Source organism: Centrocercus urophasianus, unplaced genomic scaffold (genome assembly GCF_019232065.1).
Source record: "Centrocercus urophasianus isolate 14NV4802_14NV808 unplaced genomic scaffold, USGS_Curo_1.0 seq_37, whole genome shotgun sequence".
NCBI classification, from domain to species: Eukaryota; Metazoa; Chordata; class Aves; order Galliformes; family Phasianidae; genus Centrocercus; species Centrocercus urophasianus.
The window spans coordinates 28,043-45,033 of record NW_024884944.1 but is presented as its reverse complement, the minus strand read 5'-3'; the positions used below and the strand labels follow the sequence as shown (position 1 = coordinate 45,033).

Sequence of the window (16,991 nt, the reverse complement as noted above, 5' to 3'; positions counted from 1 at the left end):
GACGGCGGGCGTCGCGGAAAGGCGGGGCTGGGGCTCCGTCACACGGACGGCCCCGACGGAAGTGACGCGTCGGAGGGGCGGGGCGGGGCCGGGCCATGGGGTGCCCCGGGAAGAGCTGAAGGCGGAGCGGCGCCATGGCGGAGGTACGCCCGGCTGCGGTGAGTCGGGGCCCGGCGGGAGGGAAGGTGCGCGGCCAGCTGCGGGGCCGCTAACAGTGCATTGTTGCTGCAGGGCGAGAACGGTATTGGCAACAGGGCGATCCGCGTGGGTACCCGCCGGAGCCAGGTAGGCGGTGGCGAGTTGGGGGTGCGGGGAGCCCGAGGTAGCCCTGGACAGCTGTGCATGAAAGCGGATGCTTTCGTTTCTCCGGGTCCCGGCAGCTTTCGTGCTCGAAAAGCAAGCGAGAGCAGCGTCCGTGCTCTCCAGGGAGGCGAGCCCGAGTCGAGACTCGGGAGGTGCTGCTGCTCCCCTGCTCGAGGTCTGCAGGGAAGAGCAGAGCTCCCTCGGAGCTCTGCACTCGTAGCGGCTGCTGGGAGGGCTCAGCCGTTCTGGATTGTTTGTTGAGAGCTCGAGAAAAAACTTGTGAACGCTTTTCTCGGTGGGGCCGTTTGCTCTCATTAGCGCTTCTTTCATGCGATTTGCGGAGTTAACGTGGCACCTTCGACGATAACGGGTATCTTTCTGTTTATTGAATTGCGAGGCAGGCGCGGCTCTTGCGGAGAGGTGAGGCGGGACCCGCCCCAAACACTCCAGCCCTCCCAAAGGCCGGGGAAAGAATTTGTCCGGAGATACAGTGGGTATCTCTTGCCATCCTGCTGCAGCAAGGGAGGAGCTGACTCGCAGAAGATAACCGTCCTTCAGGCCTTTGTTCTGCGATAAACTTGTTCGTTCTGGTAGCGAGGTCTAAGAAAGATTCGGTACTTCAAGGAGGGAGAGAAAGCATTACATGTGGACTTCAGAGTACAGATCATAGGCTCACGCATGCTACTACTTTTTCTAACCTGAGGTTGCAATGGGAAGCCACAAGCTATGCTCATTTTGTATGTAAGGAAACTAGAGTCTTGAGAACAAAGTTAATTGCTCCGGGCTATGTAGCTCGTTACCAGGAAAGAAGCTGAAACGCTGTAGTTAGAGGTGCTTGCTTGATTCTTCTGTTTTTATTTTGCTTGCCTCCGCCTTGTTTTTTTTTTTTTCTTTACTGCCTTAAGATCTGGTGCTTGCTGTTTGTGCAGACCTTAGCTGGTACTTCTTTGTCTGTAGAATTTCTGAATAGCATTTTGATCCTATCAAGGCTAAATAATTCATATTTGCCAGTATCTGTAGGACTTTTAGAGGCAAAATCATACTGACTCCAAAAAAATCATACTGACTTCAAAACAAAAACCAAACCAAAACAAAACAAAAAAAAAAAACCACAAAACCAACCAAACAAACAAACAAAAAAAAAAAAAAAAAAAAAAAAAAAAACAAAAAAACAAAAAAAAAAACAAAACAAAAAAACAACCCAGCATGCAATGTCGACAAAACTAATGGCTTGAGAAAAAGCAGGAGTTACTTTCTGTTATAGGACTTTTTCTTTCTTCAGTGAATGACAGGCTTTTCTTACCTTTCTGTTTGCTTCCCAATAAACACCTGTCTTTCAGCAGTGACATTCTATAGAGGAGAAACGCCTTGAGGTTAGTTAGGTACACTTAGGTAAACGCTGTGTACGTATAACATTGCCTCTGAGAAATGAAACTTCTGCCTAGGGGACAGCTAGTGATTTTAGGGCAGCTGGAAGCAGTGCGTGTGAATCCTAACACATTTTTGCTTCAGCTGTACTTCCTAACTCAATACATTGTTTTTGTTTTGACTTGTTATGCTTGGATCACAACAGTGCTGGATATGGGGAGAGGTTATTTTGTTGCTTAGGTTTAAAGAAGTTCTATGAAATGTTCTGGTCACCTTACAGACTCAAAGGATTTGTATACGTGAGCTATTGTATTTGGAGCTGCTTCCCTCTAATGCTTATAGCTTAGAGAACATAGTGGTCGTGCCTGCACGACTATCAAAGAGTGACAAAGTCCTCTCTAGCTGCTGTGTAGCTTAGGCTTTTTGCGTAGTGCTTTGTTTTCGTGTTCATTGCAGCTAGCCCGGATTCAGACTGACAGTGTGGTTGAGATGCTCCGTGACTTTTATCCTGATCTCTGCTTTGAGATTGGTAAGTGGTGTTTTGTTTTTTCCCCTCCAGTTGCTGCTCTGATGTCGGGTGGCAACAGGAGCCAGGCAGTTATCTATGTGTGAATAGGGTATTGTCAAGAGCAGGTGAATTGGCCACATGTTATCTGAGAGAGCAGTCTGAATTCTGTTAGGTTGTATAGCTGAGCAACTGCTGCTGGTGTTTTCCAATGGAGAAGGATTGATTACACAAGCTCCTGTTGATTAGGGCCTGTATCTGTCATGCATATGGTGTTACATTGCTCTATTTGAGAATCTGGGCAATGTCTTTAGAGTTGGCTGTTCCGAAAACCTGTCCTCTTTCTCCTTTTGTGTTTTTGAGTTATGAAAGAAATCTCTATTTCACTTGCAACATATTCTTAGAAGTGAGCTGCTCTTGAATCTGTCTCAAGTCTGTGTTTGCAGCGTGGTAGTGTGTATTGCTTGTTACTATTAAGTAGATACCACCAGTCAATGTGTTCTGATGATGCCCATGGCTTTGTGTTCTCTGAGCAGTTGCCATGTCTACAACTGGAGACAAGATCTTAGATACAGCACTGTCTAAGGTAAAGGATTTATTTCAGGTGGGAATGAATTAAAAAATATAGTACTCAAAAAAGTAATTGTATTTGATGCGGGTTTTCTTCTGTGATTCATTTTTCTTCATTTACATGTAGATTGGGGAGAAGAGCCTCTTTACCAAAGAGCTGGAAAATGCACTTGAAAGAAATGAGTAAGAGCTCAGTTTTATTACTTGTCTGGCATTTTTTTATTATTTATTTTTTATATGCTATAAGTGTGATCTGGTTTCCTTCTTTCTGATTAAGGAAGAAATTCTCTGATACAACATGCGTGGTTTTTTGTTTGTTTGTTTTTTTAACTCCCTATCCTGGATTTGGGCCATGTTTTGGAATAATGGTGTTCTGACTGTCTGCCCTATTTTTTTTTTTTATATTCTCCGATTTGTACGTTACTTGTGCATCAGAGCATGTGTAATCTAATTCATGCTTGCAAACGTGTTCTTTATTTTACTACTTTGCTACTGTATTTCAGTATTCTGTGGTTTGCATACTGCGTAACATACTTACTGCTTGTTAGTGTGCTATATGCTAAATATTCCAGTAAATTGTATATGAGCAAGTTGTGCTGCTTTCTGGAGTAATTTCTTCCTACAGAAAAGTCAAATATATAGGGTTGGTGTTTTTTTCTTAGATATCCTGAGTAGGGCTGTTGTGCTTATGGCTTGATAAAAGTAAGTTTAAAAGCAAAGATACTTTCTGGATCTGTAGCGTACGCATTTGATAATGCATTTTCCAGTAAAGTCAGTGGAAAAAAAAATACCGGAGGCTCAATCATTTACTAGTTGCTGCCCTTATAGTGAAGTAGATGGTGTTTGCTTTGCCAGTTATTATTTTCACACTGAACCATGAAACCAGTCAACATACTGGTTGCATACTGGTTCAAGGGAGTCTCTGTGTCAATGTTTTTAGTATCTTACGCTAATTCAGTCTGGTTGTAGTGTATCTTGTACTGCTACTGGGAGGAAGGCATTATCTCAGTTTTCCAGATTAGGAAAGGCAGAGAAAAGTAAAATGGCTCTTCAGAATTGCTAATGTAAGTCTAGTAGTACTATTCTGTGTACTTCTGTATATTTCTGTATAGTATAATTCTGGCTAAAGAGTTCTGAGCATTCTTTCTCTTTTCTGAACTAATCCCAAGAATTGGATCTACACTTTCCTGTTGTTAACTGTGGGTCTCTGGCACTGCATGACCCAACATCTGTTTAGTGTTGTGATTACTGTTCTCTAATTCATAGAGTTGACCTGGTAGTTCACTCCTTGAAGGACCTGCCAACTTCTCTTCCTCCTGGCTTTACCATTGGTGCTATTTGCAAGTAAGTATGCGTACAAAGCCTGACTGTCTGAGGGACTTAACATTTTGCAGTGTGGATAACGGCAGGTTTGTTGGAAATCCTTGCTGTTAAAAAAGGAGAAGCCTTTTGGAGCTAGATGATGGTTCCTTTAGGGAGCAGCACCAGAACTGTTAATCTTAATGGCCTTCTGTTAAATGGTGTCTGCCATTCTGCTCTTGCTTTTTTTTTTTTTTTTTCCCCAGAAGAGAGAACCCACTTGATGCTGTTGTCTTTCACCCCAAAAACTGTGGGAAAACGCTCAGTCTTCTTCCTGAAAAGAGGTGAGTAGGGAGAAGGGGAAGTCAGTAAAGTGTAAAATATAGAAAGGAGGAGTTTGTTCATATTTCCCAGTGATGAATCAGTGAGCTTTCCTTATCCTGCAGTGGTTTTTGCACTGCCTTCAGTTAGCTTCTGAACCTATGTGCTGAAAAGAGCTATGCTAATGAGAATGTTGTTAATTGACTTTGAATGTCTTTAGCCAACTTTGAGATGTAGTGCACCCTTGAGATGCAAGTGAGACCCCACCTTGCTTCAGTCTCCAGAGTGGATATGAGGTCCTTTGTGTAGTGCTCATTACAGGAGGATGCATGCAGTGCAGACAGTGCGTCCAGAGCAGAATCCTAACTTGCATGTCTGTTCTCTTGTTCTCACTCAGCCAAGTCAGATTTCTTTGTTGCTTTTTTGGGCACATATTTTCTGTGGTATTTTCTGGTGTATATTCAGGTGGAGCTAAGTACTGTTTTATGCTAAATTTCATTGATTTAATTTTTCCAAACAGTGTTATTGGAACTAGTTCACTTCGGCGAGCAGCCCAGCTCAAAAAGAAGTTCCCTCAGCTTGAATTCAGGGATATTGTATCCTTTTGCTTCAAAATGTTGAATCTGGACAAAGTTGCGGAAAGGATTATGGAAGTTGACACAAAGTCCAGAATCAAGGGTGATATACAGTACCTGATCTTCAGGAACACACTTCCTCAAAGGCTGCCTTCTGTAACCCATTCTGTAGTGCATTTTGTCCTGTTGTTTTCTCATGATTCTATAAAGAAAGGGCCTAGCTTTAATCTAGCTGAGATTCAAAATGCTGGTGCATTTCATATTTAGCGATGTTCTGAAGGCTGCTTAGTGGAGGTCTATCTTAAGTTTGTCACAGTGGCAGCCAAATGCTGATCAGTCCATGACATCTATAATGTGTTTTGGGCTGCTAGTTTAGATATGCGCCACTGAAGTGGGGGTAAAACACATTACCTCAGTCCCAGTAACCCAGTTCATTGATCTGCAGAATTATTTGATGTCAGGTATGTGCCATTTAAGTGCATCATTTGTATCTTTTCAGAGAGCATGCTTGGATTGTTATGAAATATTAATCAGCAGAAACAAAGAAACAATTGTCCATATTTAGCACTTCTTTCAGAATGATACCTTGACTGATTCTTATTTGGAGGCTTTAAACAGTCGAGTGAATGCTAAGTGATTGTATGACTCTGCATACTGTTTCTCTACTTGCTTAACCACTTGTACAGAGAGGAAATTTAAACACCCGCTTGAAGAAGCTAGATGAGAAGGAAGACTTCAGTGCTATAATCCTGGCTGCTGCTGGATTGAAGAGAATGGGCTGGGAGAATCGCATTGGTCAGGTGAGTGTCAAAGTAAAAAATCCCATTCTCTTCTAGGCTATTGCCTGCTTGATTTTCAGACCTTGTGATTGTCCCATCAGAGGTGCACATGCAATCTGCTGAATCCATTGCCGTGTTAGCTTGATGTTATTTGCTTTAGGAAGGGTTTAATTTTGCTCGTTTCTTTTTGTATACAGTTACAAAATGCAGTACTTTTCGTGTTACAGGAACAGTTTGTAATATGGTAACATCATAGCATTTCATGTGTGCAGTGAAACAGTGCATGTGTAAGATTTTTTCTGATTAACTAATGAATAAAATATTACTGTCAATGTGAGGAATAGTACCTTATCCTACTTTTTGAGATGGAAATGCTGAGGCATGGGAAGGGGGAGGTGATATTTCCCTTGGGCACAAATGTGGTGTTAGAAGTATGCATGGAGTTCAGTTCTTCCTTTGTATATTCTAAGAAGTGCAACATGACTTAACTCTGTTTTTACTTTTTTCCAGCTCCTGAGCCCTGAAGATTGTCTGTATGCTGTGGGACAGGTACGTTACCATTTTTGTACTTCAAGCCTGACTGCATATGGAAAGCCAGCAGCAGTGTGATGTCAGGTGGTTAACTGTGGCAACCAAGTACTTCTGATGTATTTATTGCCAAAGAAGAATTACAGTGATCTCTGTTGCAGCCTCTTACTCTCCTTGTTCAGCGTGTGAAGAACATTAAGTCAGCTCCGTGAGTCTGTGTAGTGGGGTTTGATTTCTATCAGCCACAGAAATAGTAAACGGTAAGGTAATGTGTGGTGCAGCTACCCTGGGACAACTCTGCAAGTATGAGGCAGGGCTATTCTTGTGCTATGCTGGGCTATCCGTACAAAGCCGCTGCAGTGTCGGTTCTGTGGCACTCCCTTCCATGCAGTGTCCTGACTCACTGGCTGTGCGGAGCTGAAATGCCTGCCTTGGGGCATGTTGTTAGCGTTCTTGTTTCTAGGCAAATTGTTCCAGCCCGTGCTGGTCATGTAGCTGAACTTATACACAGTGTTGCATAGTTGGTATCAAATTTGTGAAACCTGAACTGGATGTGCATTTTGTAGTGCAATCATTATTGTAATGTAATGCAGTTGTTTCCCAATCTGGATGAATTCCTGGTTGATCAACAGCTGTAGCTGTTGCTGTTACTTACAGGTTAGAAACCGTAAACAGTGACGGCTTTGAAGTTATCCCATGACAGTACTGAAGGTAGTCAGCCAGATGAAAGTGAAAAATGAGCCAGAAATAGTGTTTCTTGTCTTTGTCATGTACTATACTTTTTTTTTCTTGTCTTGTTTTCCATTTGGGAAAGAATTGGTTTGTGATTGCTGTTATCTTCAGACAAGGTTGCAGAACTCACGTTTATCCAACTTTCTTATGCTGTTGTGACAGCAGAGCAGGTGTTTGCATATATGTAGTCAGAAGAGGGATATGGTCTGAAGTTGAGCTAAGGAAAAGATGTCAGGTGACTGTATGATCTTCAGTACTTGTCTAAGTCCTGAGTTTCCCTTTACAGCAGTTGCTTCAAGATGTCTTGCAACCAGTTGATTGTTTCTTGAATAATTTCTGTAAAATCTCTGTACTTAAATACTGCTCCCTGAGTGAAATGCATCCAGACTTCTGAGTTGTGTTTCGTGACCAATGCTGAGTGCATACAGACACTTAAGTTGAGGAGTTCTGTTATTACTGTTGTCTTACAGGGGGCTTTAGCGGTGGAGGTTCGAGCCAAAGACCAAGAAACGCTGAATATGGTATCTGTCCTGCATGATGGAGAAACTGTATTATGCTGCATTGCAGAGAGGGCTTTCATGAAACATTTGGTACGTGTGTTATCCTTGCCCTTCTGCTTACAGTAACAAATACTGCTCTGTGCAACGGATGGCGTGGTGTGGGAAGACTGTTACACCTGCTAAGTAGGGAGAACTTGTGAACTGGGAAGTGCCTGAACAGAAATAGGCGGAACTGTGTGCAGCATATACTTTTCAGAAACCTCTGCTTTGAATGCACCGGGAGGAAACTCAATAGCAACGTCATTCTGTTTTCAGGAGGGTGGCTGTAGTGTCCCCGTTGCAGTTAACACCATGCTGAAAGATGGCCAGGTGAGGAATATTTTGTATGTATATGGGATTATTTATGAAAAACTGTTCCAGTGTGTGCATGTTCTCTGAGGTTCAGCTCAGCAGATGTCTTCACAGCTGAGTAGGGCAGATAAGGGTTATTGTCCAAATCAGGAGTATGAGAAAGCAGTTCTGGTTACAGAAGCTGAGTCCTAGAAAACACCCTTACTGTGATAATTAGATTTTTTTCATCCTCTCATTTCAAAGTGTTGCCCTGAGATCTCAAAGTCTGCCTTTTGACTTGGTAAAATCAGTGCATTTATACAACAGATTATGAATTAAGTATGTAGAAAGCTAGAAAGTATTCGGTTTCTTTCTTGGGAAGATGCATCTTCCCTAACGAGGATTATTTGCATTACAGTTGTATCAGACTGGCAGTCTGATTAGACTGACTGCAGAAGTGTTGCTGTCTAGGTTGGTTTTGTGGTAAACTCTTTCTGTCTTTCCAAGTTGTATTTGACAGGTGCAGTCTACAGTTTGGATGGATCTGATAGCCTGAAGGAAACAATGCAGACCAGCGTTAATTATCCACAACAGGTATGCAATGCATGTTGGACTCAAAATTCAAACCTATAGCTGAATGATAAAACCAGATGTTTTGAGATCAAAAGGTTCTTCAGTTTCAGGTGTTTTTCCCTTGTTCTGCTAATTGTTCTGAGAGTCCACAGCATACAGTTCTAAAGGCTATTCAGACCACAGATTCTAGGTGGATATTTTTCAGTGAGCCAGCAGTGTGCCCTTGAAGCCAAGGAAGGCCAGTGGTATCTTGGGGTGTGTTACAGAGAGCGTGGCCGGCAGGGGAGGTTCTCATACCTTCTGCACTGCAGGGGCCACATGTGGAACAGTCTAGTTCTGGGCTTCTCAAATCAGAAGACATAGTGAACTGCTGGAACAAGACCAGTGGAGGGTTGCAAAGATGATAGAGGCCTAGAGCATTTCCATTATGAGGAAAGACTTGGAGACCTGGGGCTGTTTAGCCTGGAGAAGAAAGGCTGGGAGGGGTCTTAGCAATGCTTATTAATACCTAAAGGATGAAAGTCAAGCAAGCAGATGAGGCCAGGCTTTTTTTTTGTTTGTTTTTGGTGGCGCATGGTGGTAGGACAAGGGACAGTGGGCACAAACTAGTACACCCAAAGTTTCTTACAGATATGAGGAAGAAGGGTGACAAACAGGTTGCCCAGAGAGGTGGGGGGGGAGTCTCCTTTGCTGGAGTTATTTGAAACCTGTCTGGATGGTTTCCTGTTCAATCTGCTCTAGGGAAGAACCTGCTTTCAGGGGAGTTCAATTCTGTGATATCTAGTTTCATGCAGACTTATTACCCACTCCTTCCCACAGCCTTACACTGATGTGTTTATTCTTGCAGAATGAAGATGGACCGAATGATGATGTGCAGCATGTTGGCATCACAGCCAAAAATGTTCCTGGTCAGGCCCAAGAAGCTGCAGAGAATCTTGGTATTGAACTAGCTAGTTTACTTCTGAGCAAGGGAGCTAAGCACATCCTTCACGTGGCAAGACAGCTGAACGATGCCTGCTAGGCCCCCAGTGAGAGCAGCAAGATTGTTACAATTCTTGCTGTAGGCTTCACAGCTACTCAATCAGCTGTTGGAGGAAGGGGGTTTTTGTTTTTAAGATTTGCACCAGCCTTGTCTGACATTTGGGCATAAAATACTTGAAATACCTAACTAACTTGGAGTTATGTTTATTGAAGTTTACCTAAGTTGCAAAATCTCTCTGAAACTTAAGTAAGTTTTTATTGTTAGGACAGATGTAGTAGTAATTGTTCTCCTATTGTGTTTAGTAGCAAAGCATCAAATACAGATGATAGTCAGACCAAACAGTGGTGTTACTGCAGTACTGTGCTGTGCTGACAATAAGAAGTATTTTCTGTAGTCACTGAACTTGGGAAATTGCGGATTATTCGGGCCTGTGATTTTCAGAAATGAAGGAGACTAGCATTAGGTTCCCAATGAATTCCTCATGGGGAATTTACCACAGATGCTATATTCATAAGTTTTGGCTACAGAGTTGCTTTAAGTTATTAAATACAACTTTGTCACTTTTTCATAGTGAACTAATAGGTAGCTGCTTAGCCAACTTATCCCATGTAGATGTAGTATGAGGATATGCATTGATATACAATAACTGGTAACCTTTGACTTGCAGAGTAAGAAACTTGCCTTTCCCTCTAGGCTGTGAGCTATTTCCCTGTTCACGGCTGAACTGTCGTTTTGCACTATCATGTTGCAGTGCCTTAAGGAAACATCAAAATAACCTATTTATAGGGTTCCAGTTTGGAGATGAAGCATTGTTTATTTTCTGTGCAACATCTGCTGAATTTAACAGCAGAGAAACAGTCACATTATAAGCACCCAAGAGTAAGTCTGTTCAAAGAACGTCACCTATTTACAGTTTCTGTAACTGAACTCGAGCAGCCAATGCCGGCTGCTGGTGCTTCCTGCCTGCTCCGCAGCGCGGCCTAGCGCTTGCTCCTCGTAGTTGGCCTCCGGGCGTGGAGCTGCAGTGCCTTGGGCCCTGCGCCGGTATTTGGATGCAGCCCCCGCCTCTCCCCTCCCGCGGATCGCAGCTCTCCCAGTGAGCATTGGAGTGGCCCTGAAAAGGGCCTTTGTGTGGTGCTTGGGGGGAGGAGGGGGGAGGAAGGGAAGGAGCCCGGCCTAGTACTCCTGCGACTGCTGCCCGCTGCCTTTCTTGCCGGCCTTGGCAGGGCTCGCAGCGCTCCCACCCGTCTTCTTGGGCAGCAGCACGGCCTGGATGTTGGGCAGGACGCCGCCCTGCGCGATGGTGACACCGCCCAGCAGCTTGTTGAGCTCCTCGTCGTTGCGCACCGCCAGCTGCAGGTGGCGGGGGATGATGCGCGTCTTCTTGTTGTCGCGGGCTGCGTTGCCCGCCAGCTCTAGAATCTCGGCCGTCAGGTACTCCAGCACGGCCGCCAGATAAACGGGTGCGCCAGCGCCCACCCGCTCCGCGTAATGTCCGCGCCGTAGCAGCCGGTGAACACGCCCGACGGGGAACTGCAGCCCGGCCCGAGAAGAACGAGATTTGGCCTTCGCTCGGGCCTTACCGCCACTTTTGCCTCGGCCAGACATGGCGTCTCGCAGCGGACCGAGCACCACCCCGAACTCTCAGCAGCTCTGCGGCGGGACGAAGGGAGGACGCCTCCACCCGTCTTTTTATAACCTCCCGCACAGTAGGGCCCCGCTCATTGGACAGCACAAGGCCGCCTCGCTATTGGTGCTCTGTCGCGTGAACCTCCTCTCTGACTGGCCGCCTTTGCGCCCGCCCCCACTCCTTAGCGCTTACCTCCTATCTAATGGCGACGGCGACAGACCAATCAGAAGACAAGGCGCCAAATTCGTACCACGCGGTAGCCGTTGGCGCTCGCAGCCGGGTACGGTAAGATGGGGCAGTGCGGCGCCGGCCGGGCCCCGCGGTCCGACTCGCCGGCGGAGCTCGGCAGTGTGCTGGCAGGGGGCGTGGCTGGGCTCAGCAGCGGCGCCTCGGATGGATGTCTGGAGCTACGCTTTCAGGTGGCGATTCTATGGTGTCGGATAACGCTATCTAAATAAGAATTCGGATAAAGAAAATCATAACCGGCAAATCTAAGTGGTTCTTATCGATACTTTGTACAAAAAGATGCTGTGATCTGTACTCTGCTAACCGGTCCCAGAGGTGCTCTGATCTGTGAAGAGCACAAATGCTAGACACTCAGGGAAAAAAAAGCTCGTAGGATCTGCTGCAGAAATTTCTGGCATTGAGCAGGGCAGCAGAGCACAGCACTGTACTGTGGAACCTTGTTTCACTGCACGTCAACATTCTCAGGACAGAGAGCTGAAGATGAAAGGGTATTTCATGTTATTTTATTCTCAGAATGCTCTGAGTTGTGGGTATGATTTATAATGTATTATTCTATAGATAAACCTGAATTAGCCAAGAAGGCATTCTGGTTCATCTGTTATGCTGTAGAGTCTCACAGAAATTGCAGTTCTTATTTCTTCTCTCAAGGAACAGCGACAAGTTTCTTAAACTTCAATGTCATTTCTCCTGCTTTCCCTAAACACTCTGTGTAAAGATTTGTGTTGCTTATTTCCCCTCTGAAAGGTATTCTCAGTAGCAAGGATGTCCAAGTAGTGTTGACTGTCTTCTGTCAGCAGAATTAGACGGAAGAGCTCTGTCTACAAAAAGAGAATTGTGATTCTAGGCTGGCTTGGAGTAGTTTCTTGCATTCTGAAAGGTGGCTTGGAGTTCTCAGAGGATCAGAATAAGATTGAATTGTTTTGGTCAGCAATTGAATAAGGTTCACTGGAAGGTGCAGCTCCTGGCAGTTCAGTCAGACATCATAAAATAAGCGCACAAGCTGGTACCGGATTGAAAATGCAATCACGCTGCCCAGGACCTAAATTTAAAAACAGACACACACACAAAAAAAAACAAAAAACAAACAAAAACAAACAAACAAAAAACAAAAATACATAAAACAAACAAACAAAAAAAAAACCAATCAACCTGAAGCTGAAACCTTACAACATCAGTCAATTCACTGGCTAGCAGGTTCTTCTTTCGCATGGAGATTTGATGTGCTTTAAAACACAGTGCTATATCATAAACAGACTTAAAGTAAAATTTTTAGGTGTAGAAGAAATGAAAAGCATAAATTTAGCCAAAGTTCTTGGTCTTTCAATCAAAATTGTACCTATCTGTGAGGGATTTTGTGCCTGTTTATGCAAGTTTATCTTGTGAGAACAAACGCAAAAAGATGGCAAAATCACTTCTTAAGACACCCAAATTATAATGTAAACTCTATGGCCTGTAATGAAAAACAACTAGTCAAGCTACAATTTGTTATCCTTTCATAGCAAAGACTTCCCTGCCGTGACCTCACTCAAAATCATGCTGTATGCACTTCCCATTCCCTCCTGCCCGATGTGTTTGGCCTAAGCCTTGTTCTCTTTGTTGGAAGTCTTCTGCTGGAATAGGAATTTAAGTGGTGTTTTCTCTTTCCTAAGGAGAAACTCTTCCCTTTGAGCTGACATTGAAAGGAATTGCACTCAATTAAGCAATGTCTTTTCTGAAACAGAATGTCTGCTGTAACAGGTAAGAGAGTTCACGTGTTGAATAAAAGTAGCAGCAGTATCTGCAAGGCGTGTTCTCCTTGCATTCTAAGTTGCTTCAAAATGCTCCCACACCATGCTCAGACTCCAGCTACCACTGAGTTCATGCCACATTTATGTAAGGGCACCAGCTGGAGATAACACTCGTACTAGTGTTATTTGGTATGATTGAAAAACAGAACTGTGATAAAAGGCTGTATTGAGTTAGAGTGACAAGGCAAGAACATAGTGCTGTTTTTTCTACGGTTCTTCTAGCATCCAGCAACTCGTGCTCTGAGGAGCTTCTCGAGCTAATCTAGGGACTTGAAATTTAATAGCTCTTAGTGAATGATGCTGGGGACTGAGAGGAAGGACAGCTTCTTCCTGTAGCTGTGTAAAGCTCAGATTCTCGAGTTGCACAACTTTAATTGCATTTTGTATAAAAAGCGTGACGCTTCCAGTCCCCCTCTCCCCTTGATATTCTTGAGACAAATCTGGATCTGCTTCTATCACAGAATACATTTCTCTGCTAGCAGGAACATTTGTCTGACCTGAATGAGTAGCAACAGGAGAGTGAGATTTCGTTCATGGATGGGTCCGATCAGCTTTATAACAAAGTTAATTAGCGTCATATTATTGCACTCGGAGTATTCACCATCTTCATCCATTCCACTCCTCACATCTACTATGTGCAAGATCTTTACTACCTAGGGAAAAAAAATATTGCGTGCTATTTTATCAGGTATGTTTAGTGCTTCCTGCTAGATCCATTTTGCTGTATCCCAGTAGTTTGGCTTGTGTTCTTACTTAAGAGACAGGATAGGCTTATGATGGTCTTGGAACAACTGCTGTGTGTGCTTATTTTAAAAGAGCAATTATTAATGTAGTTAATGCATTGACTGCAAGAGACAGTGACTGAGCTAAGTAGAATGTGTTCTTGATTTGAGCCAAGAAATAACCACTGAGCCCAGAAGTTCTGCCTTCCCTCCCATCCTGCTGCTCATGCGTTTGATTCCTTCCTCAAAACATGCCTGTTTTTTTTTTTCAATCTTTTCCTGCTATTACCTTCAGAATGTATGTTCCCAGGGTTGAGAGGCTCTTAGTTTTGAATTTGGAGTAGCTCATCTCCAACTTCCCTGTTGTAGGATTGAGCCTAAAAGGAATGTTGAAGTCTTAGTCTGGACAGAGCAAGGAGACCGTGATCCCTACATAAGTAGATTTATATCTCAAGCCAAGTTGCTGAGAAAGAAATATACTGGTGGAAAAAAGCAAAAATATTCCAATATTGTATAGCAGCAGCTGCTCATACCTTGGTCCCTCAGATTTGGGCAGTCAATAAAATATTCCTCCCCGCTTTGACCTAACACATGCATAAAGCTGCAAGGTTAGAAGAACTGAATATATGTAGACGTGATGACAATCAGTGACAATACATGGTGCTGCAAAATGCTTGCTACAGTAAGATCTTAACAAATCCTAGTGCAACAGCAGTAGGAACAGCCTGTATCTATTTATCTCAGTCTTGCAGCTGAGAATAATCATACTCTAAAGAGTATGAGTGTTAAATAGTAGTCTTTCCTAGTAAATTTCTTCGACAAACTTGTGCTGATTGACTCAACCATAAACAGCATGACTGGCCAACTATCCAACCTACTTTGATAGGTATTAAAAAGAGCACCAACCAACGTATGTTATTGTTTCTCAGCTGGTAGTGGAGACAAAGGGCATAAACTGGTACCGTTATAGGTCACTCAGGTACATTACCTTGGCAGTCGGTGGCGGGGACAAGGAATAATGTGGAAGAGTTGAGGCAATGAGTAGAGGAAGTTAAGCACTTGTGGGATGAAAAAAAGGAGCATTGTTTTGCTGAAGTGGCCCAGGATCCCCACCACAGCAAAGGTCATGCCAGCAAAGTAACAGAAGGTGTCCCCAACAAACACTTGGGATGGATACCTGCAATCCACAAGGCAAAGGAGAAAAGGTCTGTCATAATCAGTGTTGCCAATATAATGACTTCATAACCACCTGAAGGCATTCCCTAATGGCAAGGTTGGTGCATAAAAGATACCAGTGGATTGCTGCTTTGTGTTCTTAGTTCTAGCAAGAAGCCTGTCCGTACTCCAGTATATCGCTTACTCGTTGATAAATGTTTTTGTTTGTAAAGGGAAAAAGAATATGCTTCCAAAGAAATGCTGAATGCCCATCCTCTTACCAGTTGTGGTAAAACAGCCCCAGCGTTGTAAAAAAAAATGGAATCATAAAGTAGAGAGAGAAAATGTGATCATCCTGATAATCCCCTACAGGAAAAAAAAAAAAAAAAAAAAGAAAAAAGAAATGAGGTTCTGATAAGACAGGACTAGGTTATTTTCAACTACACTGACTACTGAAATTGAAGTTTCTATTTCCCTTTGCTTTGTGCACTCCCACGCATTACCTTACCGTTTAACTCTACAAGGTTGAATGCAATAATGGAAGCAGCAATCACCAGAGACTGCCCTGCTTCAATCCCATTGATTCCAGCGAGAATGTTGATGGCATTAGTACAAAACACTGCTAGCATGCCCATGTATGCATAGTAGAGAATACCTGCAGGTCAGAATGAGGCAAATACTTTAGCATTCATATTTGAAACAGTAAATAGGATCACAGCCTGAAATTCTAGTTTCCTGTTTTATAGGACAATTCATTATATAGCGTCTCAGTACATTCTCAAATTAGTAGTTTACTAACAAACAGATCCTTTTCCTGTAAATGTTACCACCTGTACACATGTACAGCACAGTGACTGCAGCAAACGTGCAACACAGCAGCAAACTGCTGTGTTTCGTTTTTGTGATTTAGTGATGCTGGGATTGGTACCTGAGGTCCAAGTGCCTTTGGCACTCTCTCATACTGCCAGAAACCTGAAAAAAGGTACGCTACTTATCTATGCATAGATAAACATATATGCTGGAGCTCTTGATGGATATCTGGATGGCTATTCTCAGCAGCACGATATTTAGTTGGTGACGTTCCCTCTCACTTAATAGTTAGCAAATCTTCCACAGGTTCCCTCTACAGCACAGGGATTGACACCTGCTATGTTAAAGTTTGAGATGTGCCCCCCAATTCATTGCTAATGACCATCAGTGAGTCAGCGCTTACCCAAGTCCAAGTGCATGCCTAGTAACACCCGGAAAGGCTTAGGCACCACAATGGTTGTGTTCCCAAAGTTGGTGAAGTACACCATAAGTAGTGGGAGGGATGCCATGGTAGGGAGAAGGAGTTTGTGACGCCAGCGTAGGTTCAAAACATCATCTGCAAAGCCCAGGAAAATCATGCAGCAGATGGCAAGGAGTGAGCCAATAAGTTCCACAAACTGCAGGACAGAGAACAGGGCTCCGGTCACTAATGGTGATTCCTTGCTAATGCCTGCTGCACTCCAGGCACAAAGAAGCCTTACCTCGTCGTGAGGAAAGGTCGTGCACTGCTCCTCTATGAAGCACCGCAGAAAGGGCACAGGGATGAAGCAGAAGAGGATGATGAGGAACACGGCCCCGCTGATCATACCCTGTGCCTCGGGGCTGAAAGGAAGGGGAGGCCAGCGGTCAGCTGGGATGTTGCGGGCCGGGGCCGGCCCGGCGGGCACCGCTACTCACATGGGCCGCCGGAAAGCCTTGTTGAGGTCCTCGCCGACGAGGCGCGCTGCCAAGAAGTGGTCTTTGAAGGCCGGTATTAATGTGAGGGTGGCCACGAAACCTAGCAGTGATCCCCCGAGATTGATGAGGAGGGGCGCGGCGGGCCAGGCCACCATGGCCGCGGCGGGCGCTGGCCCTGACGGGCACGGAGCTTCTCTCGGCGCACCTTGCCGGCCGGGCGCTAGAGTAGGATGCACCGGATACGCGCGCGCCTTTTCCGCTCAGTCCGTGAGGGGAGCGCCATCTTTGGCCCTGGCAATGCCAGTGGGCCGGCACTACCTCTGTTTCGCCGTCGCGTACATCACTTCCTCCTTTCTCCCTCCCCATACCCTGCGGTAGG

At 44.4% G+C, this 16,991-nt stretch overlaps 3 protein-coding genes across 4 annotated transcripts; 1 reads left to right on the top strand and 2 right to left on the bottom strand.

Moving 5' to 3' along the window:
• Positions 1-83: 83 nt before the first annotated feature.
• HMBS (hydroxymethylbilane synthase) lies at positions 84-9,555 on the top strand. 2 transcript variants are annotated; one of them, XM_042831925.1, is made up of 14 exons: positions 84-158; positions 232-285; positions 2,128-2,200; positions 2,713-2,762; positions 2,874-2,929; positions 4,013-4,090; positions 4,312-4,389; positions 4,887-4,962; positions 5,628-5,741; positions 6,231-6,269; positions 7,451-7,570; positions 7,796-7,849; positions 8,318-8,404; positions 9,231-9,555. In XM_042831925.1, the coding sequence occupies exons 1-14, from the start codon at positions 135-137 to the stop codon at positions 9,402-9,404; spliced, it is 1,077 nt and encodes a 358-aa protein (XP_042687859.1). In that variant the 5' UTR covers positions 84-134; the 3' UTR covers positions 9,405-9,555. The 2 variants fall into 2 exon arrangements, with proteins under 2 accessions (XP_042687859.1, XP_042687860.1); XM_042831926.1 differs by having other exon boundaries at positions 104-143.
• Positions 9,556-10,160: 605 nt separating this feature from the next.
• Positions 10,161-11,074, bottom strand: LOC122167387 (histone H2AX). The gene has a single exon (XM_042831927.1). The coding sequence runs from the start codon at positions 10,971-10,973 to the stop codon at positions 10,542-10,544; it is 432 nt and encodes a 143-aa protein (XP_042687861.1). The 5' UTR covers positions 10,974-11,074; the 3' UTR covers positions 10,161-10,541.
• Positions 11,075-11,722: 648 nt separating this feature from the next.
• On the bottom strand, positions 11,723-16,812 carry DPAGT1 (dolichyl-phosphate N-acetylglucosaminephosphotransferase 1). The gene is made up of 9 exons (XM_042831885.1): positions 16,613-16,812; positions 16,417-16,537; positions 16,119-16,332; positions 15,414-15,560; positions 15,187-15,271; positions 14,739-14,927; positions 14,040-14,127; positions 13,526-13,681; positions 11,723-12,280 (listed from the first exon to the last, which is right to left on the bottom strand). The coding sequence occupies exons 1-9, from the start codon at positions 16,765-16,767 to the stop codon at positions 12,215-12,217; spliced, it is 1,221 nt and encodes a 406-aa protein (XP_042687819.1). The 5' UTR covers positions 16,768-16,812; the 3' UTR covers positions 11,723-12,214.
• Between the last annotated feature and the right edge of the window lie 179 nt (positions 16,813-16,991).

Bases quoted from the DNA above. Each gene is read 5' to 3' on its own strand.
- DPAGT1 (XM_042831885.1), bottom strand. From the start codon at position 16,767: ATGGTGGCCTGGCCCGCCGCGCCCCTCCTCATCAATCTCGGGGGATCA. The intron at 16,538-16,612 runs GTGAGTAGCGGT...CCTTCCTTTCAG, and splicing joins AAGGCTTTCCGGCGGCCCAT to CCCCGAGGCACAGGGTATGA. The intron at 14,928-15,186 runs GTAAGAGGATGG...TGTGGATTGCAG, and splicing joins GGGCTGTTTTACCACAACTG to GTATCCATCCCAAGTGTTTG.
- LOC122167387 (XM_042831927.1), bottom strand. From the start codon at position 10,973: ATGTCTGGCCGAGGCAAAAGTGGCGGTAAGGCCCGAGCGAAGGCCAAA.
- HMBS (XM_042831925.1), top strand. From the start codon at position 135: ATGGCGGAGGTACGCCCGGCTGCG. The intron at 5,742-6,230 runs GTGAGTGTCAAA...ACTTTTTTCCAG, and splicing joins GGGAGAATCGCATTGGTCAG to CTCCTGAGCCCTGAAGATTG. The intron at 7,850-8,317 runs GTGAGGAATATT...TGTCTTTCCAAG, and splicing joins CCATGCTGAAAGATGGCCAG to TTGTATTTGACAGGTGCAGT.